The sequence below is a fragment of the Mesocricetus auratus genome, unplaced genomic scaffold (genome assembly GCF_017639785.1).
Source record: "Mesocricetus auratus isolate SY011 unplaced genomic scaffold, BCM_Maur_2.0 Super-Scaffold_100020, whole genome shotgun sequence".
Taxonomy (NCBI): Eukaryota; Metazoa; Chordata; class Mammalia; order Rodentia; family Cricetidae; genus Mesocricetus; species Mesocricetus auratus.
The window spans coordinates 40097934-40124429 of record NW_024429201.1 but is presented as its reverse complement, the minus strand read 5'-3'; the positions used below and the strand labels follow the sequence as shown (position 1 = coordinate 40124429).

The window sequence follows — 26496 nt, the reverse complement described above, 5'->3', positions numbered from 1 at the left end:
AGTCCCAGGGAACCCAATGCTCTATTCTACCTTCTATTGGCTTGAGATGTGTGTGTGTGTGTGTGTGTGTGTGTGTGTGTGTGTGTGCGCACACACCCACACCCGTTTTTTAAATAAAAGATTCTTGTTTTCTTTCTCTTTTTGGTCCAAGTTTACGTTTTCCCTCTTAGTCTTTATAGTCACAAGTATTATTCTAGGGCCTGGATGGAGGGTAGAGGAAATAGTGATTATATTTTCCCTTTCCAATTTCTAGCATTTACAGAGATTCTGATTAAGTCACCACTTTTCCCATTTGAAGGATGGTACTTTTTTAGTTTTTTAAAAATCATATTCTCATCTATTAAACACTGATATCTCATTTCTCTGACATTTAGTGCAGATACTGTTTTACTGAAGAGATTAGGGCAGAGACTAACCATACCTTTCTAGGGTCAGGCTTGCAGAACCAGCTCTATTGCCAAGTGGTAAAGAACCTCTCTCCCCACCGACCTCCCTCACTTAGCTTCTCTGAAACTGGAGCCCAAGGCAGACATCTGGTTATGGAGTTTTTAGGGTCACCTGTATGGCCCCAAGGTCTAGCTTTACAGTATGCATTTGAGTATTGTTTCATCAGACAAAAAAAACCCTATTACTTTAGTGGAAGGTGATTGCTGGAATATTAAGAAATCCAGGACACAGGTCTTACACAGCTGAAAAGAGGCCAAGACCACGGTGACAGAAGTTCATTCTGTAGAAACGCCATCAAAAGCTGACATCTAAGTCTATTCCTGTTTGCACCAGTGTTAGGATTTAATGCAAAGCTGAATACTTTCCCCCAAAATTTATGGCAATATTTTTCATTTCAGCTTAAACAATAACCAACCATCGAAGTCATGTGACTTCTAAATATCTACCTTGCTTCGTAACAGCAGCACCTCCTCCCCCTAAAATATGTACCCTTGGAGAAGAGGAAAGTAATAAATTACCTACCAACCTCAACCCAGAAATGTGGCAGACAAGTCTCATCATAGTTAAAACAAATCAGCCAGGGACTGTAACATTGAGAATCTCTAAGGCAAGGCACCGTCCATCTTTCTAAGGCATCCCCCTTTGTGTTCCCCTAAACCCTCGCCTACTGGGGAAGCTATTAAGTTGTAAAGAGAAAAGCAAGCAGCAATTCAGCTGGGAAAGTCGAAAAGGGATGGTGTGCTAGGTCATCCTGTCAAGGTTAAGGGTTAGCACATAGTTGGTGTTCAGGTCTCTGTAATACTGTATCCAGAAATGTGCTTTGCCTAACTCCGCACTCAATAATGAACTCAATAATGTTTGAAATGTCACTTTTTTAGGAATTAATAAATTTACAAAAAAGCTTCGGAGTCCATATGCAATTGATAACAATGAACTACTTGACTTCCTTTCCAGAGTCCCTTCAGATGTACAAGTGGTATGTATGTCTCATTATTATGTGTAGTGTGTCACTGGGCTTTAATTTTTAAACTCTTTAATGTCAAAGGTCATGGTAAAGTTAACAAAGCCCATTGCAGATTTTGGCAGGACTTTAGCCAAGTAGACATTAATCTAGAAACCCCTATACAGAAAATTCATCATCACATGGCTTTCTGGGAGAATGTACCCCAAGTCCACCTCAGTTTGTGAAGAGATATCATCAAGATGTGAGCAGAGAAAAGTTATTTTAGATGAAGATAATGAAAGTAAAATGGGTGCTTACAAACTATTTGTGCATAACAGCATAAATTCAATAAATTTTAAAGATGCATGTTATTGTATATTTTAGATTAGGAAAAAAAGACTACATTTGGAGTACTATAGTGTATCTCACAAATCCTGAGAATTACTTTGGGCTGACTATGTACTAATGGACTGATTTCAAAGTGGAATAAGAAAGGTTTGTCATTACAATCTCTTGGGCAGGTGTTAGCAATCACGATTTAATGTAGTTTCAGTTGAGTTTTTCATTTCATGTACAGACAATGGGCTAGGTGAAGATTAAGACTATTTAACAAACAACTGCAACAAACCATTGTCCATCTCTTCAAAATCAGAGATGGATTTTCTTTCGTTGTATTGTGTTGGTAACGGTCACAGTCCATTGGTGATGTTCACATGGGGCTTCAGGCAGTTTCTGGCAGGGCTTCCCTCTGGACTCTGGTTCTGGCTCCCTGCTGTTCTTTGCACCAGCGGGGTTCTCACTTGACTTCCAGAGCGCCTCCCCACCCCCAAGCAGTTTCTCATTCCTTAGCTTTTCCTTCTTTTGCCAGGAAGTGGCCACCTGACCAGTCTTTCTCTGAACTGTTTAAACAGGTGCAGTACCAAGAACTGAAAGCGGACCATTCTCCTAGCCCATATAAAAGGAAAAAAAACAACCCTGGCTAGCCTGCCCCGGCACTGAGGAGGCCAGCGTGTGGAAGATAAAAGAGAACCCTTCAGCCTCGGCAGCATTTCCTTTCTTTCTGCTTTTTATTTATGTTCTCTTTGTACCATGAGAAAATTTGTAAATAGTGTAAAAAGGCATATGTCTTTGAAAATATACTTCCATTGTACAGACTCAACTTGATAAAGGATTTTAGCTAGTGGAGTGTGAAAGCGTTGTTAGTTATAGATAATATAACCAACTGAAAGAGTAAAAAATAACGGTTATAAAACTGGAAGAAACACATCTCTCGAATTATAAGTGAAAGAACCAGAGTATCGGATTAAATGCTCAATTGTACTCTGGTTAACCCTACATAAAATATGAACCCTGATTTGATCTTTAGGTCTGTTGTAATGTGACTATTTCTTACGTAAAAAGTAATTCACTTTTTTTTGTTTATACAAAGTGGGGAGGGGCGGCCCAAAGCTCGAATAATGGGGTGTTGCATTTCAATTTAGCATATGTCCTGACTTTCACTCCTGTGTAAGTAAGTCCCTTCTGTATGTCTAGGGCTGATTTTAAGTTCAGGAGTACAGGCACATTCATATCTTTGCTGTCTCCTCACACATAATCCCTTAGGAGAATCGGAGAGTTTATGAATAAAACTTGTAAGCCTTCTATCATTCCATCTAAAACCTTAAAGTCTCTCCAGAACTATATTAAATAAATACTGCCAGGTTTATAAATGATTATCAGGATTTTTATATATATTTATCACTATTTAATTTATACTGTTAGCAAATTAGCAAGCCAGTTCAGTTGTCAAAAATACTAGCAAACTAAATCCATACTGCATTTGGTGTTAAATTATGCCCTTGCACATCTTAATAAAAAAAAATTAAGTATCCTTAGAGGGAAAACCAACAACAAAACAGTATCTGCTTTCTCATTAGACTAGTAACATGCTTTAATATAATCCATACTATGAACTTTATTGAGTTTTAATGCAGAGAATGCAGTGGGCTAAGCAAAGGCCAGGGTTTCATTACATCATTAAAGAAGATCACCGAGAATGCATGAAAACCTGTTTTGTAAAGTAAACTTTTAAAGTGGTCACCATGAAAAATGTTTGCTAGCCACACTATCTTAAACAGTTCATTCCTAAAGCTAACTCCAGGGTCTATCAAGGGAACATACCTCAGCAGAGATAACCTGGTCAGTGAGAATGTCCTCACTGACTTGTTACAGGAATCAAACTCAGTGGAAATTGCTGCAGACAATGTTTTGCACTACTTTATTAATTGCTATTAATAAATAACGGGTGGGATGAAGGTGGGGGGTTGTGTTGGAGAATGTAGAAAAGCAGAGCTATATATTTCACGTTAAAGAATTCTTTAAATCTCATCCAAGCTGATTTTTAAAGTATTTTTATTTTAGAAATATGTTGTTAAATACTATTTCTTACAATAGAACTATTTTGATGTTTATACACTATGCTTAGAAATTCCCTTTCTACAGAAAGGCTCTGACCTCACCTCAACATGCTCTATTTAGTTTATCATGTTTAAAATGACATGCTTACTTCTGCATTCCTCACTGTTTGTGGCAAAAACATACTTTATGAAGCTGACCTACTATAAACCTTATTGATGAGACCATTTGTTTGGTATAAGTTCTGATTATACCTGGGTGAGATTTAAGTTCTGTGCTGACAGCCTCTACTCAGATGCCTATAAGCCTGACATTCTATAATCTCAAATGCACCTAGTGGATGTAACCATTAACAGATGACAAGGTTTTGTTTCACTGTGTAAGATTTCTGATGTTTAGTTCAATTGTAATGTTGACTACATACTCACTATATTAAATACAAAAGAAAAGAATCATTTCTATGTAAAATCATTTTTTTTCCTGAGTTGAGTTGCATGGTGGGACACTGGGTGCATGTATACTCATTAGTGATACTTCAATGGGGGAAACATAATGGATTTGAGCAGGGCTATTCCTGAAACCCTGACTAAGGGTATAAACCCATTACCTTGGGCATGGTAAGCATCCAATAAAGCAGAGAAAACTAGCTGGAGTCAAAAAGTTATCTTCAAGCTAGTCCTCGATGCTTTCAGAAACCAACACATTTATAGCAAACAGATAATGGCACCTACAAATAGGATTGTAACTTTCCTACATCGGTTCATTTCAAGTTTAAGAAGTAGGCCTTGGTTCAGTTTTGTTTTTGTCTTCCAGAACTGATGGCTGCACCTATAGCTCTGCCACCGTTACTATGCAAGTGCTCTACCACTGAGCAATGCTCCCAACCACACATTAGATTTTTGTTTTATTTTTTCTGAGACAAGCTTCCTCTGTGTAGCCCTGGCCATCTTGGAACTTCCTCTGTGGGTCAGGTTGGCCTGGAGGTTTTCCAAGATATCTGAAGTCAATATTCTAAGTTATAGGAAGAGACTGAATGTGTCTGAACATCTATTTGCATTGCTAAAACTAACAGACATTGTGAACTCTCAATAGTCTATATTTACATTTCAAATTACAGGCATTGTTGTAGAACTCTGCCCCCTGGGAACAACTACCATGTTGCTTAGATCCATGGTGCTGTTTATAAAAGACCATCCCCATCACAATCATGCTTGCAATTGACCCCCAAAGGAGTGAGTATAGAGGGGCAGTGGGCCTGAGATTCCAGCAATTTGGATGCTTATAGATGTGCTAGAGTCTACATAGTCCAGGGCAGGTTGAGAGGGAAGGGAGACATACAGTGTGGGGCACTGGGGAGGCTACAATTCATACTGGTCAAGACTTGCCAGTGCAGTTGCTTTGGGGTCATCTATGTTCCTTAAGTGACTCCTCCCCACTGCTCCTCTAAAGTTAGCCTGATAAACTCATTGGCTCATAAGGCTGAACTTTGGTGGGATGCTATGGTTTGTCATTGAGATCACGTTTAATTCTACCACCATTCAGACATCTCACCATCTTGTAACCCTTTAACACATTTTAACATGCTATTACCCAAAGTTTGTTTTGCTACTGGTTCAGGCTCACGGTGAGAGTTCTTGAGAAGGAGGGCTGTTCTAAATTAATTTTGAGCCATTCTATGCACTAGGACAATGTAAGTTAGGATATTGCTTTACAGGACTTCTGATGCATCTATTCTATGTCTACTGTATAACCCTGAGAAGGGCAATTAGAGTGTATGTTTGTATCTAAGGTATAATCAAACCAATCTGAAGTTTGTAAATAGACAAATTTAAATTATATGTTTATGAAAATAACTTCAGAAGTTTCTGTAGGTTTTAACAAGACTCTGGCCTCTAACTTGCAATCAGCCTCCCAAGTGCTAGGATGAGCAAGTTAGTGCTGAAATTAAGCAGCTAAATACTATCCAGGGGCTACAGGAACTTTCCACTTCGATAGCAAAATAGAAAGATGTTCAATATTGAGACCAAAACATAGCAAACCTTATTCAAAGTCTATCATTTCATTTATAAACTCAAATAAGCCTGATTGCTTACAATGCTTCTGAGGAATAGTGCTCTTGAGAAATTTGTGCTCACCCTAAACAAAAACTATAAGGGGGTACTCGGTGGTTCAAGATACAAGACAACCAGTGTCACACCTGTGACAAAGAGACTCAGCTCTTATTAAAGCATGCTTAAGTTTTGGGGGTTGGAATGTAGCATGTGTTCACACTTGTTTAGTCACTGGGTTACTAGAGTATGTGGAGTCAGTCTTTTCTAACTGCTCAGTTGAATTAAAACCACCCAAATAAAATAAAAAATGTCTTCTTTATAATTCTCCTTCCAATGATGATTGATGTAACTCACTGAAACAAAAACAAACAAGAAAACCAGCAGAAAGCATCTCCGTCTTGTTTTGAGACGACTTTTACACTCATTTTCCATATTCATCCAACGGCACCTTGTGTAATGGCAGTCACATGAGAAGTTACTCCAGCGGAATCTGAGACTTGAACACACCAAGAAAATCTCTATGTTGAAAATTATGAAAAAGTGTATTAATGTCCGAAGTATTTATATGAAGTTGACAGGTTTGCTACAATCCATTTACGCCCCCACCCTGAGGGTTCTGGTTTAAAAAGGGAAAAGAAAAACAAAACCATCCATATAACAAAAACCACAAAATGAGACAACTGAATATATAATTCGTCTCTCATATTTCAACTCATTCAATCTTTCACATTGTAAGCTGAAAACAAAATGGCAAAATAAAGATATAAAAATCCCCAAAGTGTTATACTACACAAACAATATTTTTGTTAAAACAATTTTAAAAAAGATAGTTCCATGTCTTTGAATGCAGTGAAAAGACGGGGTATTTAAAACAAGATTTTATTATATGTGTACAAGTGTTAGTCTGCATGTATGCAAGGTGCACTGTGCATTCAATGCCCACAGAGGCCAAAAGAGGGCACTGTATCCCCTGGAACTGCAGTTTCAGATGATGAGCTGCTGAGAACCAATTTAGGTCATCTTCAAGAACAGGAGGTGCTTTAACTGCTGAGTCTCCAGTTCCAGAACTAATTTATAAAAGGCAACAAAATGGTCCTGCATGTTCTGCTCGCATCAACGGAGTTACTGCTTTGGGCAGAGTTTTAGTTGAATACCTATGTCAATGTGTTATCATTATGTATCAAAATAACTACAACAAAGGCCTTCCCTCTCTATATTTTTCAATGTTTCTTTAAAGAGAAAAGGAAAGACCAAATTGAGCCAGTGGAAAACCACCTTATTTCTCAGGAAGACTGCTTTGAGGAAGCCCTGAGCTCTGGCTGAAGGGGGCTGTGACTACTAAAGAGGAAAGATAATATTGGCTCAATCTTGGGGTCAAAGGCTAGCTTCCAACTGGCTTCAATCAAGTTAAACTATTTTATTTTGCCTGGGTTCAAGTAGTGACAGATTTGGAAGAAATGCTAAACTTGTACAGAAAACAGCACTCGTGGTCCCAAGCATTTTAAATTGTGTTCTGCATTATAGGAAGCACCTGAGACAACAGTCAAGTATTAGCTTTCACAAAGACAGCTGGAACATAGAAGTGAGCCAAGGGGAAGGAAATGCCAATGTTTTTCTTAAGATCCCTTTTTACATCTACCAGAGAAATGGAATCCATAACTAAATTCACCCATAAAATATTCTTCTTTATACAGTAGTGATTCCAACAACTGTAAACCAAAAAAAGTAGCCTGTCTTAGATAAATTTTGAAAAATACAACTTTCTATTTCCTGTTACACAAAGGTACATGATTGTGATTTTGTCATTACTCTTGTGTATAGGTGAGTAGGTAGTCCCAATTTCTAACCAAATTTACAGACTCATATACTTATCACACTTGTCCTAGAATTGTGAAGCACACAGAACCTACCCAGGAAGGTCAAATGACTGAACCCATTTGAAGAAGCACCCCCAACCTCCCACCCAAATTTCATTTGTTTGATGTTCCTTGGTATTTAAAATTTCCATATTTCAAAGTGGGGGTGGGTTACTTAGAGGTTGAGACTACTGTTCTAATGGTAGACTGCCTGCCTCATAAATGTCAGGCTTGAGGTTCAATCCTTGTACTGAAAAAATTTAAAATAATCGGAAAAAACAATCACCAGTACTTTTTTTGTCCTATGTTTTGGTGGGGATAGGAGTATGCACAAATCATTTTGCATTTATTCACATAACCAAGGGCCAGGCATACCAATTCATAATCAGGTATGTACCATTCATTACTATGCACTATGATGCTAATTCAAGAATACTTTTGTCAGCCAAGAAACCCTACCACCAAAACAGATTTATCAATAATTTTTGGCTGTTATAGTTGCCTCTGTTACTTTTTAAAACAAACAGCTGTGCCATTTGGAGATAAACTAATGCATTACACTTCACTCCTGGCATTCATCCTGCAGGTGCCTGTGACAGTGTGGCCGAGCGAACAATGGCGAGGCCACCTTAGAGCCCTTCAGTAGACAGCTAGGTCTATCTGCCTTCCTGCCGTAGTAAGTTACATGGTGGGGTTTCCATTTCACAGACCAGTTACCACTCAGTCTCACAACTCCCTCTTTTCTGTGCTAAATATGAAAAGACTCTCTAGAAAGCACGTAACTAACTGGTTCCATCAACATTTACAAAACTATAAAATAAAGAATGTGTTATATGTTATAACTACCACTCCCAAAATTGGGTATTTAGCAAGCTAAGGCTATCACTAAAGAGCAATGAGCTATCTTCAAATAACATTAGTGGGGCTCTGGTCTAAGCAAAAAAGGTACCATGGGGCAAGCTGTCAGACTCACTCTCAAAGAAACATGAAGGACAACTGAGCTATGTAAGATCTTCATCAGATGATAGCAATTGCAGCCTACTTTGAAGAAAAATGGCAAATTTTAAAGCTCAAGGTACTTTTTAAAAATGGAGGACATGCAAATTTAAAATTAGCTACTTTAAAAGCATTTCAAAATCAATTCTTGGGCCAGCAAGATGGCTCTGTGGGTAGAAACATTGTTGCCAAACCTGATGCCCTGAGTTCAGTCCCCAAGATCCATGTATTCAAAGAGATAACTGACTCCCAAGGGTTGTCCTCTAACACCACCTGCCTGCCACAGCATTCAGGCCCACTAACACATTCTCAAATACATACAAAGTAAATACATGTAAAAAAAAAGACAAGACTCAATTAGGAGAATCACTTTGAAATAAGTAGGTTACTGGTACTGTAAGCAAACAAACTATTTTACGGAAAAATTAGATAAATGAAAGTATTTAAATATTTGACACATGAATACAACTACCAACAACAATGTATCTACTTACTTAGAATATTTTCCTCATGAAATTTAGAGAAAAGTCTCTAATGACATTTAAATATCTGCTATTTCTCATCACAAAGTTAAAAGTCAGCCCAGAAGAAAAGGCATTTAGAAGTTTTAGTAAATGGATTTTGACCTCCCTTTAAAGTTCATTTCTTCCAGTGGTACGTCTCAGTAAGAACTTATGGTACCTGGAAGGGAATTTATAAGAAGGTAGTGATGAGCCAGGCGGTGGTGGTGCAAGCCTTTAGTCCCAGCACTCGGGAGGCAGAGGCAGGAGTATCTCTGTGAGTTCGAGACCAGCCTGGTCTACAAGAGCTAGTTCCATGACAGCTTCCAAAGCCACAGAGAAACCCTGACTCAAAAACAAACAAACAAACAAACAAAAAGAACTGTAGTGATGAGAAAATGAGACAATTATTTCTAAGTTTCACTACTACTGCATTTTTGTACGTGTCTTTGCAGTTAAGAGAATGAGATTTACCTAACCTTGAGGAAAGGACTGAATACCACTAGCTAGAACAGACTGTTGTTAATGCTACTGAATTTCAAGATAAGTGCACTTTATAACAACTTAGTCATTTATCTTATTAAAATTGCACAAAAATGCTTAGGACATAGCATATCCATGATTCAGATCTGTCTATATGCCTTCTGTATAACTGAGTGTAGTTAGTAACTTCAATCAGTACATTCAATATTTAGAAATATTTCCTTTCTTGACTACTTTAAACCAGGTATTCCCTAACCATTCCCTCCATCCCCTTGCTCAGGTTTCATTTTTGCAACTTGTAAACATTTTTAAAATGCACATCTTAATTTTATCAAAGTCTACTTAATGCTCAATTTCATGGCTGCTGTAAAAGAGAAACAATGCAAACCAGAAATATTTGAGGTAAAGCTGGATACCTAACACATTACCCTCCTCCCCTCCCCCGCACACACACAAGTAAACACACATTATAAACTCTCCATTCACCAAGCATCCAGACATACACCACTGCTGATGTGACATTATCAATGTTTATTTGATGTAATCTGATAACATGAGAAGAAAGGTGATCATGTTTACCAAGGAGAAAGTGATTCAATTATAAGTGGGCAGAAGAATGCATAGATGCTCAAATAATGGGCCTTTCTTGTTAGAGGCCACACAGTCTAATACTTCCATGCTATGCAATGATTACTCAATAACTGATCAATCGTCCCTCTGACAACACAGTTGGCTTTTATTAGTAAGTCAGCAGTATAAACACAGAAAAGAGCTCACAGTGTTTACTTTAAAGAGATGCAAATACAGCTATGTCTTTAAGAGCAAAACATTATTATTTTTCAAAGGTCATTCATATCTAGGACTAAGTGTTGTAGTTTGAACCTTTAAAAATAGGCTGATATAACTTTAACTGTATTATGCATGAACTAAGAGAAGCTACAATGTGCTCAAATATACCATATCTTAAACAGCATATAACATTAAAAATCCCAAACAGACCATAATCTGAGAAAAACAATCACTTATATTTGTAAATCCCTAAGATTTTATTCAAATAATTTCACAGAATTTTCTTTCTAACAGTTCACATAAACTATAAAATAATAGTTGATGTGGCTTGTGTTCTCATAAACTTGGGTCAGGAGTTAAACATTTATCTTGATATGTTCTGCAAGACCAGGATTTACTATAAGTATAATCTGTCTAATGATTATTGGTATTAAAAAGTCCTATGAAACACTCCTCTGGAAGTTTTCCTTCAGTAGCATACTCAGTGCACTGAAGAAAGTATGCTCAGAACCAACTTAACTTTTTCTGATCAATATAGTGCCTGGTACTTTCTGATACAGGTTTAGAAATTAGCAAAGTATATTTCCTTACTGCAATTCGTTTTAACCTACAAGTTGGATCTTCTGGTAACATAATCTGATTTCCATGCACTAGTTAAAGAGTCTTTGTTCAGTTCTAACATGGATGAGTGCTTTCCAATCATTCTGAGTTTTGTGAGGTCTACCTCAGCAGGAGCTGCAACTGGCATGGAAGCTGCCAGGAGGAACGAGTGACTGGCAAGGAAGGCCACCTAACAAATGCTGGAGGTATAAGTGACTCCTACCAGTCAAGGAAGATGCAACAGCTCTTACCAAGTTCATCAGAGGCAGGAGGGCTGCAGGGCCCATCAGTAGTTTCTTTCCATGTAAATCTATTCGCTTTGCTAAAACAGCATAGAGAAAAGCAACCACACTCTTCTGATATTTATGAACATTCTAGCATTAACACATTTGCATTTGTCTCAGAATGAGCAGTAAGACTTCTAAAGCCCACCCACTGCCTATTTATTCTAAAATTAAATTACCAAAGTAATACTTACAAATGATTACACTATCAGACTCAGTATTTCAATTTAAAAAGTAGGGCACACTTACTAAAGCCTCCAGAAACATACCAAACCAATTTCCTCTCAACAGCACTGAAGAAAACACATGGAAATGAGCAGCATTAACTCTGGTTTACCTTCCCAGTTGGTCAGGGTTTCTTCTATTGTCACCAGCTCCTGGGAGTATGCCACTTTGAATTTTCTTAGCTTTTCAAAAAGGTTGCATTCAAAACAATAATTCATTTCCCAGTGCTTTATACCAGAAGCAGCGACTTTTTTCCTGGTCAATTTGTAGGAAACTATGTCTACAGAACACTTTATTCTCTACAGTGGAACCAAGATTAAGACCATAGGAAATTCAAAAGGCCCTTCCAAGAACCGCATTAAAATGCACTGAGGAAAGCTGACTCATCTCAGAAGCCCCCTCTAATGTTTCCTCATGTTGTGGAAGGGGCTTTGATTTGATTTTTTTGTTTTGTTTTTCCCCTCTTCAACAAGCCATGGAGCTGTGACATCTGATCGGGGAGAACATGGGACAGAATGCCATTACTCAGCTTTATTTCAAGCCACGGCTTTGAAAAGTCTCCAATGGACAGTTAAGACTCAGGAATTTTAAGTGTTTAGAACTTCTTCCTCTTTGACCTCTAAGATAGATTTAAGACAACAATGATGTTTTCTAAAATATAAATACAAGAAATAATAAAAACAATGCTACAATGCCAAAGTGTAGTAACTCGGCATGGAACACAGTAGCCTGTACCTGTGAAACAACGCCTTCCTACAGAAGAAAGACATCTTGGAGCACCGGAGTGTATTTCAGGACATGGCATTATGGCTTGGATAGTTCTATCAAAAAATATTGTTTAATGAATATCTAACTTAGGAAACTACCTAGCAGACAAAACCCTAACTCATGATACTGTTTATATTTTTTTAATTATAGAAGTACTGTTAACTTAAGCAATTAGCATCTTTTTTTTTTTTTTTGCTTTAGCATCTCATTATTAGCAAATGAAATAGTAGACACAAAGTTTATGAAGCATCATATAAAGTGAGAGTTTAGCTTAATTCTTTCAGGACAAGGATACCTGACATTATTTCCATTTGACATAAAAGAAAACCAAAACAGGCCAGGCAGTGGTAGCACACACCTTCAATGCCAGCACTTGGGAGGCAGAGGCAGGGCCAGTTTGGTCTACAAAGCGAGTTCCAGAACAGCCAGGACTGTACAGAGATAGCCCGTCTTGAAAACCAAAACCAAACAAAACAAAATAAACCACAAAACAGAAAAAAAAAGTCCTTGTAATTTAGTTTTAACAAATTAGCTAAAGATCTACCTGATTGTGCTCGAGTCAAAGCCTATGCCCAAGTCTGTGTTAGTTTATGAAGCAATGTTACCCCAGGTGCCTTCATAATAAGATTAAATGACTCCTCCTAGCTCCTTTCTCGTCTTCCCCCTTGCCTCTGTTTAGTATGGCTACAAACTCAGTCATTCTCCAACTCAGCCTCCCCAGTGACTACTCATGTTTGCTGATATTTTGGCGGGATTAATAACAAAAACACATTTTTATGCTATTTCTTACAGTACGTATAAATTTGTTTGAAATCTTACAGAAGTTTGATTTTTATTAGAGTACCTATCTGTCTGTTTCTGAAAGATCTATTTTGAAACAAAGCTCAAATGCTTCTTTAAGACCCTAACTGCCATTGGATCAGCAATTATATAACATCTAGATTTAAGTTGTAATTTCTTTTTCCCATCTGTAAAACAAAGTAACTTCTCCCCACCAATTTCATAAGTAGTTAATAGTCACACTCTGCCCTTTAAGTTATAAATTATTAGGAAAAAAATGGAGACACTAATCTGCAAATTCATATTGCATAATAAAATTTCAGATAACCTCAGACTACTGTCAATTTAATTGTAATTTCTTTTTTCCCCCACCCTCCCCTGCGGTCTTAATTGTAATTTGATTATAATATTTAATAAAACTTGTTATGTGGTAAAATGTTTTTAGCTTATAGAAGATTGGTTAAGAGTATAGAAACATACTTCATGAATGTACTGCTAAACTAAAACAGATCAAAGAACTGAATTGTTAAATTGTATATATTGGAGCATTTAAAAACCAAAGTTTATTAAGTATAATTTAAAATTCCAGAAAGGTTTATTTTAGAAACACAGAAAAGCAAATGCATCTTAGACACTAGCTTATAAAGAAGAAACAAGTTTTACAAGCATATAGATAAATATTTTAATGAATATCCTTACCATGATTTTAAAACCTATAGAACTTAGAGGAAAATTTTTGATATGAAAAAATATTTAGTTTTCTACATAAACAATATAAATAAATATTTTCAGAACAAAGATTTTTAAAAGACCAATAAAAACATTTTACACCCAACAAAACTACTTCATTTTATCATTCTATATTTCTGAGTTAAATTCTAAACACTGGAAAGGGAGCCCGTATTCTCATTCTGCAGATGTGTAAGTGCTATGAAAATCTGCTGTAAGTCTGTTAGTGAATACATCCAATTAATATTTGTCCACAAGCTATGGCTGCATGTTTAGGATCTGACTCTCACTTTCCGGCATCATGACACCTCTGTGACTGACTGACACATCATTTCCAATGTCACCAACAAGGCCTCAGTATGCACTCCAGGACACACATTAAGGTTCTCAGGCAGGTCCTTAAGAACGTTTGGGAGCTTCCTTAACGTCTTTATGTTCCTAGCATACAGGTCCAGTAACCAGTCAGTATGTGCACTGGTGGGCTCTGTGTCGTCACTAGTACACGCTATAAGCAGCTCACTTAGATGAGCCAGCCCTTTGAAAGCTAGGATGAGTTCTGAAGATAAACCAAATGTTGAACAAAAACCAAGCAACATCCTACTAAGTAAGAATGAACCAAATTCAAGCTGTTGGTGATACAAATGTTTCTGTGTCTGAGCATGAAAGTTTTCCACTGTGTCGTCTATATTGGTAATGGCAAAGAGTTCTTCCTTGTCTTTAGGTGACAGGACATAATCCAAGGGTAACTCCCCCTTAGAGTTCCTCTGTTGTAAAAGCACTGGGCCTATGAAAAAGAAAATGTAAAATGTTAGTAGTAAAACATTTTTATTTTGGCAGTTTAACAACTGTTTTCTTTCCTTTCCCCCCAAAGTTTACAGGGCTCTATTTTACAGTACCATATTTACTACCAATTAGCTGCCACACAGATTGTAATAGACTGTATGGACTAATAAAGGTGTATTTACAGACTTAAAATTCTTGTCAACTGTATAACGAAGTCTGCTTAGAAGTTCACATTCTATAGAAGTACTACAGATGATAAATGAAATAGCTGTGGCTACCTTAAGAACAAGAATTTCAGTATAAAATGCCTTATCTTAAGTTCAGAAAAAGGAAGAAAAATGCCTCCTTTCCATTACTGATAAACGACCTGGTAATGGTGAAAACTGTGAAGACCCTATGCAGCAGATACAGTCTAGTTCTCATTTTATTTTTGCTAATGTTTACTGTCTATAAAGGTAAAGGATTTGCAGAAACCTTAGTTTTAATTTTTCTAAGTCATACCCAATAGTTGATATACCAAAACCAAAACCAAACCATGGATAGTTAGTACCCAATGCTCAGGGTCCAAGTTTACTCTGTAAGTACTAAGGATGTAAGAAGTGCAAAACAAGGACACAGGGTTCAGCAGGAAGCGTTCCCTACTTGTCAGTCACAAGCGTGTGAGCCTTATGCACTCACTCACACACGTTACCTGGGTATGCAGGAACAGGAGGAGACCAACTGGAAATTCCTATCATTGTGACATGGACCACACATATAATGGCTTACATGACTCAGGCATAGTTTGTAGAGAAAAGAATTCAGGATGAAAATTGTATTGTCTGTCTTTGCATTAACATCTCCAGGCAAAATTAAAATATTCTAACTTATTCCTGTTAGGAAAAATTATGAATACCTGAAGCAAACAAATTTTTAGCAATGTATACTCTTGAAATCATTGCTGTCAAGACTGAAAGTCTTGAAATTAATAGATTGTATTATAGCTTAGCATAGTGATAATGTCAAATCTTATGTGACAGATTCAAACCCAGACTCTGACTGGGTAAGTAAAAGCATAACAAAACAAAACAACCAGTCAACCAAGTACTTTAGCCAATGGACCTTGACAAACCCAAGTACAAGCAGATTTTTCTCTCCTAAGTCAGAGAACCACCTACTTACTACTGTTTGCTAGAAAAATTCACATTGGTTGACCTAACACTAAACTATATTAGTAAGCTGGATGTCACACAATAATACCCTCATATATTTGCATCATTTATTACAGAAACAAATATTTGTTAGAATATCAGATTAAATTTTGAGCAGAAAAACAGAATACTTCATAGGGAAAGCATTATGTTTAGAAAACGAATAGTATTTAAAAAAAGAAGGAAGAAAAAGAAAAACAAATCAATTATGAAATAATGTTGGTAAATCAGACACACTTAGGCCTTTAGGGGGCAGGAGAACACTATAAATAACAAAGTCTCTCAAGCTATCATGCAATTCATCCTTTCTTAGATGCATGTAGCAACACCCCCCCAAAACATCAGAAACCAAAAACCAAAACAAATACAAAGCTGCATAAAGAATATGCATTTTGCTTTTATACATTAAGTGGCTTATTTACAATATAAACACATCAAATTCTAAGTTAAAATTAGCACAATAAAACCAATAGATTTACACAAAGGCTTGTGTTTTTCTTATTACATGCTAGCCATCGGTTTTCTTTTTAAAACACAAATTAGGTTGAATGTTTTGAAGCAAAGTTTACAGTAGTTCATATGCAGAAATATTGCTAAAACAGGAGTAGCTGAAGGTAAAAGGACAGAACCTGGAGAAGCAGGAGATGGATATGAAGCTTAGCATAGCCTCTTCACAAAATCCCTGCATTACACTTCACACCGTCTGAAAATCTGACTCCAACTTAGTTGACTGTAAATATATATGAGAAAAGATCCTGGCTATCTTTTCCATACTCTATAAAGGAAAGCCTTATAAAGATAGCGTTGGCTTAGAGTTATACATATACATGTAATAAAACGAGAGTGAAACCCAAAGGAGTTGCCAGAAGCACTGAGACCAAAGCTCTAATGATTGGTTCACAAAGGCATCATTATGTTAGCAAAAGGAATACTTAATGCTAACATGTTCAACTGAAAAAAACATATTATCACATATGAACCTCAATAGGTTTTAACAGTACATCTATACTATAAAGTGATTCTTACAACAGCTAATACAGGGTGGCTGTATTTTAGGAGACTTGTTGTTTACTTTTTCACTAATATAAAAGTATTTTTCTTTACGGATTTTAAATATCAAGTGCTATCTGCCTCCGAGGGATTCATCAAAGCCTAGATAATTTACAAAACCCACTTAGCACAAACACACTCACCCCCATGCTGTAGTAGCAGCTTGCCAATTTCTACATGTCCGTTTGACAGTGCATCATGCAAAGGAGTCACCCCGTCCACTTGAGTGAGCAGATCTACCTCTGGACAACGTTGCAAAATTTCCTGGACACACACTGTGTTGCCATAGTTACAGGCTTCATGCAAAGGCGTCCAGCCAGCATTGTCTAAATTACAAATAAAGGCAAGTTTTAAAATAGCAGAAGTAGTACTGTTGGTTGCAAAGTATTGATGTTCTATGACTCCCATCGTATTACTCTGTAGGAGCTTCATATATGAAAAAAAGCTTTGGTGAAAATAAACACAGTGCAATCATATTTCTATTTAAAAATGAAAATAAATAAAAAGCAACCTCAAAATATTAATGTTGGAATATGACCAGTAAATTATAACTAAAGTATTGCATAATGAATTATTTTGGTTTGACTGCTAATAGTATTTTAACATTTCTTCAGTAAATTTACTTAAATGATTTTTCTTAATGTGACATAAAACTATCTTGTATGACGAATTTTAAGACACTGAATGAGAGCACAAAGACCCAGAGAACTTACCTTTAACATTGATGTCTATTCCTGGCAAAGAGAGAAGAAAAATCAATTTCTCCACTTGGTTTTTTATGCAAGCTCTATGCAGAGCTGTTTCCCCTGCCATAAAAAATTAATAGATTATTCCAGAGAAGATAAGATATCAACTAAACAAAATAATCAAAGGGCCATGAACTAGAAGATCTGGACCTATGCCAGACAATTATTTACGAGTTTTCCTTCCCACTGGTTTAACCATCTCTTGAATTAAAAAAAAAAAAAAAAAAAAAGGCAGGGGTCCCCAGGAACCCAGAGCTTCTGTCTTGTCAGCAATTCAGCAATGAAATTCTACAGCGCTCTAACACAGGCATTGTCTCTCCCTAGTTCAGGGTTTAAAGCGCCAGTCCTGCTACAAAAACCCCCAATGACACAAACACCAAAAATACTTGGTTTTGCAGCAATCAAAGTTTTAAAGCGCAATTGCCCTCTCTTAAATTTATTCATGAACCTCCCACTAAATGTATGGCTCTTTCTTATACAGCATTTATAGCTTAATTCAAATGAATGTTCCTGGCTAAGCACGAGTGCTTCCACATATTCAAGTATAATTCAGAACTTCAAATCCATTAACAGATGGTTTGCTGCTTCTCAATAGGCTGTCTGGCTTGGCTACAGCAGCACAGAGGGAGAAATGGGAGAATCTTAATATAAACACCACACACACACACACACACACACACACACACACACACACATTCGGGCGGGGTGGGAGGAGGGAGGAAAGTCCTTGCGTACCACTTAAGAGCTGAACAACACTAGCACATAGAATGGCACAATTTTTGCTGGGAGGAATGCAGTAAGTAGCTGCTGGTCAAGAATATCTACTCAGAATCTCTCTCATAACTAAGACTAGTAAAATGTAAGTCATAATTTGACATTAAGAAAAATAGTTAAAAACTTGTCAGTGACTGCATAGGAAACAAAATGAAACATGGACATAATTTGTTCCTGCTATAAAAAGGAGTAGCACATTTTTATAGTGTTCAGTTTTTTTCGATTATCTCTGCAACTTCTACTGAGCATTTCTTCTACAAGCATAGGAAGTCTCTTCAAGTTTTCCTGTATTTCTCAATTTTCTACCTGTTCCAACTACTGCTTTTCAGCCTAAAGTCATTCATATTCATTTTAAATTTTGTAACAATAAAGCAAAGAAAATAGACACTGATCTTTGAAATGAATATCAGATATCTTACCTAATAATTTTGAGCTAAAAGGGAAGTTATAAGCTTCTATCACACCAAGAAATTGTAAAGGTTTTGCTGTCACTGTTTTCATGAGTTAATGTATCCCAGGAGTTAATATATATGATACAGTTTGCAAATAAGAGCAATTTGTAAATCTAGCAACTTAGTTTATCCAAGTAGAGATGCCTTGTAGACACATATCTTCAGGTTATCAGATATGAGTAAAAGAGGTGCAACACTATTCTTGAGATTCCATTCACTAGGTACTTAGGCTCCAGTACAGTTAGAACCAAAAACCAAACACATTTCAGTCTGGGCTCAGTGCCTAGAAGAAAAGAGCCCATATGCTTAACACAGCGATATAACATAGCCTACTCCTCATTCTTTGTTCACGAAATGTGTATAACTTAAAAGAGCTGAAGAATGAATTATACTTTCAAATCAGAAGACAGTGATCCTAAGCAGCACACACTGATGTGGAAGAGAAAAGTAAGGAGGGCAAGTCTGGGATGAGCTCAACGTGCGCTACACACCAATAAGCATCTAGAAAGGCAGGGGAGAAGTACACCAGGGGCTAAATTACCACTTCCTTTGTATAAACAAGAGTTCAAGAAAATAATACACTATCCATGAAGGTATTTCCTGGACCCAGTCCAATATTTAAGTTCAAATATTCATCAGGGCAAATGTGTGAGATTTGCAAATACCGATTACAACCATGAAAAGGTCTTAGCATTAGTTAATTCAGATACTTGGGATACCTTTTAGATTAGTTTTGTGAAAATTCATCTTTGTAACCAGAGTGGGGCAATTCTCCTTGGAACATGACAATTCTCCTTCTGATTTCTTTTTCAGTTTTTTCAATGATGAGGAACATTTAGAACGGTTCAACTCTCTGAAAAGAAAGGAAACCAAGGAAAGCTTGTTTTTTTTCAGTAAGGCATGCCAGCATACATAAGATAGTATTTTTCTCCTTTAAAACATCTTTCTTTCAACTTAAGCCATTTCCTCATTCCATCATACTGTTTTCCAATTTTCAAATCATGTCAGCTATTATGGGAACAAATTTTGATGCATTAATTTTCACTTTATTAGTCTATATCTCCAACTGCTCACTAAAAAGGTAATGAGTATAGAACGTTGGGCAAAGAAGAAACCAAGTAAATAACGTTTTGGAGATAAAATAATGCTGAAAGCTAAATAAGAATGCAGGCCTCCAGAATTCCCTATTCAAGAAGTATCTCATTTAGGAAAGCAAGTAAGTATAGTATCTCTCATGACCGAACATCTAAAATCTCATTTATTACAAAAATAAACAGTATTTCATGTTTCAGAAAAGTACTTGTATGAAACTGAGACTTGATTAATAGTTTCATTCCTTTTGGGAAGCACTTATTAGGAGAGAAGTATGATCTTTGCGTTACAGTAAAAGAAAGTGCCGATCCTATGTATTTTATAGGTATAAAATTGAGTTTTCTTCCAATCAATTTAATGCAGACAATACCCCAGATAACCTAAAGTTCAAGAATGCTTAGAGAAATGTCCTATTCTAAAACAAAGTACAGCTGTAGCAACAGCGTTACTCACGGAAATTCAGGCCAACCTTCAACTTGCTTTTGCTTTGCACCATTCAGCATTAGTAATGCTCTCTGAGACTCTAGGCAAGGTCGCTGGCCCAGTTTTTTTGGCATCTTCATCTTTCTAACCCCATGTATGTCCATTTCTCCCAAAACGGGCAAATAGGAGTCTATCTGTTACAAAAAAAGATTATATCATTACCATAGCTACAAAGAGCAGTAAAAGGCATTACCTGATCACTTTACTAACAAGTCTGCTTTTATTTTCTTTATTTCACAACTACATTGCCACATTATCTTCTCTGATCATGATTGAATATTAAAGATGCCAGTTCTGTGTAATTATTTTGCCCATATCTTGCAGAGGAGGATACCTTTAGAAAATAACTACATTTTCTATTTCAATCTTAATATTCATTTAGGAAAGTTCTTTTGATTAAGTCTCATAGGATTTACTAATTTTTGTACCTTACGACTTATAGACAACAAGTATTATTTCAATTTTGTTAATGGTTTTCTTCAACAGAAGGATAAGTTCAGAATAAATGGAATAAGGTGAAAATATCCTTTGAACAAATCCTGTTGCAAAGCAATTTGTCCAGCATTTTAATGAACTAATAGGACTTGGCGTATTTTGAAGAAGCTTTTTAGAGAGTTTTAGACCTTAGTGTCTAACATGGCCAAGACACGAGAGAATGGGAGCAAATGCAATATATATGTATGTATATAGCATCCATCTTTCCAAGTTTTCATTTTTAAATGTCAAAAATAATTTTGGATGTAGTTTCAAAGTGTTACGTATTATGGCAAATCTCAGGAAATACTTTTTCTACTTATTCCCCCCAAATTTCTCTTCACTAACCTCTTTCTGAAAGGACATTTTTATTATTTACTTGCATGTGTATTTGGGGTGTGCATGCATGTGTGCCTGAGGTCAGAAGGTAAACTTGGGTCCTCTGGGCGAACACTGAGCATCTCTCCAGCCCACCACCCTATTCTATGAGCTGTGCTGTGCCCGTCTCTGAGAAATCTCTAAGAACTGAAACTGAACTCATGAGCTCACTTAGGAGGACAAGAACCTGGGTAGGGCAGTGCTTACTATTTTCTGAAGAGAGAGAGGCTCCGTGCAGGCACTGGTGGGGCCCTGTAAGCACAGCTTTTTAAAGACTGCTTCGGCAACAAACATCTGAAGCCAGGAGGATGAAAAAGAACAAATGAAGACCTCTAGTTCTTGTGAAGAGAAGTCTGCAAAAACAAATGAATACAGCTATTGCACATCTTATACATTTTCCCCATATTTTTGCAATGGGTTCTACTCAATGGAGTAATATTTCCTAAGCCAGTAAAATTTAATTATAATTTTGAACCACTATGGATGGTTCAAAATAAATGTGCTCGTGTGTGTGTGTGTATATGTCTAATATATCATACACATATACTCTTAAACACTATCACTTTAGTTAAGACTTAAAATCACATAGAGTCAGATATACTAATTCATGCCTTTAACCTCAGAAATGAGGAAGCAAAAACAGGGGGACCAATTAGTCCAATCTACACAGTTCTAGGATAGCCTTAGCAAATAGTGAGGCCCTGTCTAAAACCCAAACCAAACCAACAAAACCATATATGTAGACTACATTATATAATTGCATCATTATATCGATATATGTGACTTTACCTTTGAGTTTCCAATAACATTAACAACCTCAAATTGGATCATTTTTGAAAACTAGTTCTTGGTTTTAATTAATTCACTTAATTAAAAAATGAACTGATTGACTTTACTTTTGACACAAGGTCTCATTTTACAGCCCAGGCTGGACTTACTCACAATCCCTGTACCTCTGTCTCTGAGGGCAGAGATGTGCCATGGCCAACAACGTTTACTTTTACTTATTTATTTTAAGACAGGGTCTTCTGTACCCCTCTGAACTCCCTACCTAGCAGAGAATGACCCTGTGCTATTTATTCTCCTGCCTCCACTTCTCAAGTGCTGGATTACAGGCGGGCATCAAGAGTGCCATGTAATTGCTTCATAACATTCAGTCTTGAGCTGACAGAAGTTTCCTCTCATAACACTGACTGACTGTATCACTCAAGAGCTAGAGGACACATACAAGAGAAAAGAATAAAACAAACGTGAAGATTTCATTAAAATTTGTACCCACTCAACAATGAGGTAATTTTTAAATAAATATTTATTTTTATTTTATGAGCACTGAATGATGTTTTACCTGCATGAGGGAATCAGATCCCCTTGGACTAGAGTCACAGAAGGCTGTAAGCTGCATGTGGGTGCGGGGATTTAATCTGGGTCCTCCAGAAGAACAGCCAGCACTCCCAACTGGTGAGCTGTCTCTCTAGTCCCCATTTTTTAAAGTTTCCTCTTTATGAAAGTCTTATAGGATAATTAATCTATCTCACTTAATGTAATCAAAGACATCAAATGTTACTCAGAATTTCCAAATAGCATGGAATAACATCAATTATCCTTAGAGATAATCAATTATTGCATATAACAGATATAATTTCTATAAAAATCATACTATCAATTTAGTTAGTTCATACAGCTTCAAGTTAAAAGCCCATTTCTACAAGGTCTTGTGATGTAGTAAAACAGATACAAAATTTCCTGTCGTTACTGTTGAGGTCACTGAGGGGCCTGAGATGAGATGTGAGGCTGGGTGTTCAGTTTTCAAATTACACAAGGATAAAACTGGCACTTAGCTTTATTGTTCCCAATTACATAATGTAATAAAGATTAGTTTCCAAAGCATGGGAACAAAATGTTCCCAGGAAAACTCAGTTTAATGAAGGACTGAGGTGTAAGGAGAGATCTACGTACCCGTGGCGATGACCATGCCCACTTGGGTGTGTTCACAGGTACACAGAATGTATGGGTGGAGGGGGGGGATAAAAGAGCTAAGGGGAGGAGACTCTCTGTCTTTGGGTTTCGGTTGTGACCTGGAGAGACAGCATATGGACCTTTGGTTCTCGGCTTTCTTGTCTTCTCTGTAAGTGATTTCTCCCTCAATAAAATATCATAGGACATCCCTATTTTGTGTAGCTTAATATTTCCACATTACTGAGGAATCTATAATAAGCATGTCCACTGTAATATAGGAATGGAGCATTTAAGGAATTTTAAAAGCACTTTCTTCTTGCTTTGGGTCTAGAGAGGTGGCTCAGTGGTTAAGAACATTGGCTACTCTTCCAGAGAACCCAGGTTTGATTTCACAGTCATCTGTTAATCCAGTCCCATGGGTTCTGACAGCCTCTTCTGGCCTCTAAAGGCATGAGGCACAGTTGTCATGTATAGAGATACCTATAGGCAAACACCCATACAAATAAAACACATTGTTCATCATTTTAAAATTTATTTTACATACCAATCACAGTTTCCCCCTCCCTCAACGCCCCCCATTTGCTCTTTCCCCAGTTAGATGGGGTAAGGCCTCCCATGGAAATCAACTAAGCTGAGGCAGGACTAAGCTCCTACCCCATGCATCAAGGTTGGGCATCTACCATAGGGAATAGGTCCCAAAGAACCAGCTCATTCATCAGGAACAGACTCTGGTCCCACTGCTAGGGGTGGCACAAAAGATCAAGCCACATACACAACTGTCACCAGACACAGAGGACCTAGGGTCGGTCCCATGTCGGCTCCCTAGCTGTCTGTCTAGAGTTCCCCATCACCATTGTGAGCACCACACGGGGCCCCCTGCTCACACAATCCCTCTACCCCCTCTTCAACCAGACTCCCTGAGCTCGGCCCTTGGTTGTGGATCTCTGCCTCTATGTCCATCATATACTGGATGAAGGCTCTATGATGACAACTAGAGCAGTCACCAATCTGATTACAGGGGAAGGCCAGTTCAGGGACCCCCCTCTCCACTATTTCTAGGAGGTAAATTTAGTTTATGGAAAACAACAAACCCCACCAAACTTCTTAAATGTCTTCTATCCAAAACTTCAAATGTTGAAGACAAAAATTCATTAATGTTCAAAGTAATTGACAGAAATAAACTAGTAAGGGAGCTTTGATTTCCCATGTCAACTATTAAATGATACTCATTTTCTGAAAATTTCTGTAAACAGCACCACAAATAACACACTAGAACAACAAAGAAAGAGATCAACTAATAGGACATTAAAAGGGGTAAAGTTCAACAATAAAACAAAGTATAAATAAACATGATACATACATCAATGGAATAAAAGACCCAGATAGAAGTCTGTGCTCCTACAGTCACCAATTTAACTAGGGCCATCTGTATGACCATGACACTGTTAGAACGATACGTTTTCCTCCTCATCAAAACCAAAAGAAATTAGTTAAACTCAAAGATCAGCAAAGGAATATGAGCAGTGTTACTGGAACAAGGCTACTTTCTTTTATTTTTTGTGTGAGGTTGTTTTCTTACTACAGCTTCTGAGGCCTAAAGAGAAAGGAATATTTACCATAATAGTTTACATAAATGGAAAAACGAATCCCCACATAATTCCACCAACAACAACCATCCCAAATCAAAGAAGAATGAGCAATCAATGCTCATTAATATCCCTCAACATTAATGGCCTTAACTCACCCATAAAAAGACACAGGCTAGCAGAATGGATTCGAAGACAGAACCCATCCTTCTGCTGCATACAAGAAACACACCTCACCCTCAAAGACAGACATTACCTGAGAGTTAAAGGTTGGGAAAAAAATTTCCAATCAAATGAACCCAAGAAACAAGCAGGGGTAGCAATCCTAATATCTAACAAATTAGACTTTAAAATAAAATCAATCAAAAGAGATGAAGGAGGTCATTACAAACTCATCACAGGCGAAAGCAACCAAGATGAAGTGTCTATCCTGAACATCTATGCCCCAAATACAATGGCATCCACATTCATAAAAGGAAGATTACTAAAACTTAAATCACATATAAAGCCCCAGACACTTATAGTGGGAGATTTCAACACACCACTGTCACCACTAGAAAGGAATACCAGACAGAAACTCAACAAAGAAGCAAAGGGTCTAATAGAAGTAATGACTCAACTGGGATTAACAGACATCTAAAGAACATTTCATCCATACAAAAAAGAATATACCTTCTTCTCACCACAACATGGAACCTTCTCAAAAATCGACCACATACTTGGCAACATATCAAACCTCAGCAGCTTCAAAAAAATTGGAATAACTCCATGCATTTTATCAGACCACCATGCTTTAAAATTAGAATTCAAGAACAACACAAATTGCAGAAAACCTACAAACTCATGGAAATTGAATAATGCACAACTGCACCATCCCTGGGTCAAAGAAGAAATAAAAAAAGAAATTAAAGACTTCCTAGAATTCAATGAGAATGAAGACACAACATACACAAACCTATGGGACACTTTGAAAGCAGTGCTACGGGGGAAGTTCACAGCACTAAGTGCCCACATGAAGAAACTGGAGAATAGTTATACTAGAGAATTAACATCACAGCTGAAAGCTCTAGAACACAAAGAAGCAAACTCCCCCCAGGAGGAGTAGACACCAGGAAATAATCAAATTGAGGGCTGAAATCAATAAAGTAGAAACCAGGAAAACAATACAAAGAATCAATGCAACGAAGAGTTGGTTCTTTGAGAAAATCAACAAGACAGACAAACCTTTGTCCAAACTTACCAAACAGCAGAGAGTGAACATGCAAATTAACAAAATCAGATATGAAAAGGGGGACATAACAATGGACTCTGAGGAAATTCAGAGAATCATCAGGTCATACTTTGAAAACCTGTACTCTATAAAATTCGAAAATTTAAAGGAAATGGACGACTTGCTGGACAGCTATCACTTGCCGAAACTAAATCAAGAACAGATAAGCAATTTAAATAGACCTATAACCCCTATGGAAATAGAAGCAGTCATCAAAAGTCTCCCAACCAAAAAAAGTCCAGGTCCAGATGGCCTCAGTGCAGAATTCTACCAGAAATTCAAAGAACAGCTTATACCAATTCTTCTCAAAGTATTCCACACAATAGAAGCAGAAGGGTCTTTGCCAAACTCTTTCTATGAGGCTTCAATAACCTTGATCCCCAAGCCACACAAAGATACAACTAAGAAAGAGAACTT

General features: G+C 37.1%; 2 protein-coding genes across 13 annotated transcripts in view; one reads left to right on the top strand and one right to left on the bottom strand.

Moving 5' to 3' along the window:
• Mctp1 (multiple C2 and transmembrane domain containing 1) overlaps positions 1-4239 on the top strand; it is a 521330-nt gene extending 517091 nt beyond the window's left edge. For 6 of the 8 annotated variants that reach the window (XM_040728841.1, XM_040728842.1, XM_040728843.1 and 3 more), the window contains 2 exons: positions 1326-1423; positions 2302-4239. In XM_040728841.1, the coding sequence (XP_040584775.1) occupies positions 1326-1423; positions 2302-2373 (170 nt within the window). In that variant the 3' untranslated portion in view covers positions 2374-4239. The remainder of the gene's footprint in view (positions 1-1325; positions 1424-2301) is intronic. The other 2 variants (XM_040728844.1, XM_040728848.1) reach the window with 1 other exon arrangement.
• A 5942-nt stretch (positions 4240-10181) lies between these two features.
• Positions 10182-26496, bottom strand: part of Slf1 (SMC5-SMC6 complex localization factor 1) — a 66232-nt gene continuing 49917 nt past the window's right edge. For all 5 annotated transcript variants that reach the window (XM_013126517.3, XM_021223570.2, XM_040729086.1 and 2 more), the window contains 6 exons: positions 21475-21620; positions 20386-20549; positions 19560-19693; positions 17582-17674; positions 17012-17194; positions 10182-14629 (listed from right to left, as the gene is read on the bottom strand). In XM_013126517.3, coding sequence (XP_012981971.3) covers positions 14145-14629; positions 17012-17194; positions 17582-17674; positions 19560-19693; positions 20386-20549; positions 21475-21620 — 1205 coding nt within the window. In that variant the 3' untranslated portion in view covers positions 10182-14144. The remainder of the gene's footprint in view (positions 14630-17011; positions 17195-17581; positions 17675-19559; positions 19694-20385; positions 20550-21474; positions 21621-26496) is intronic.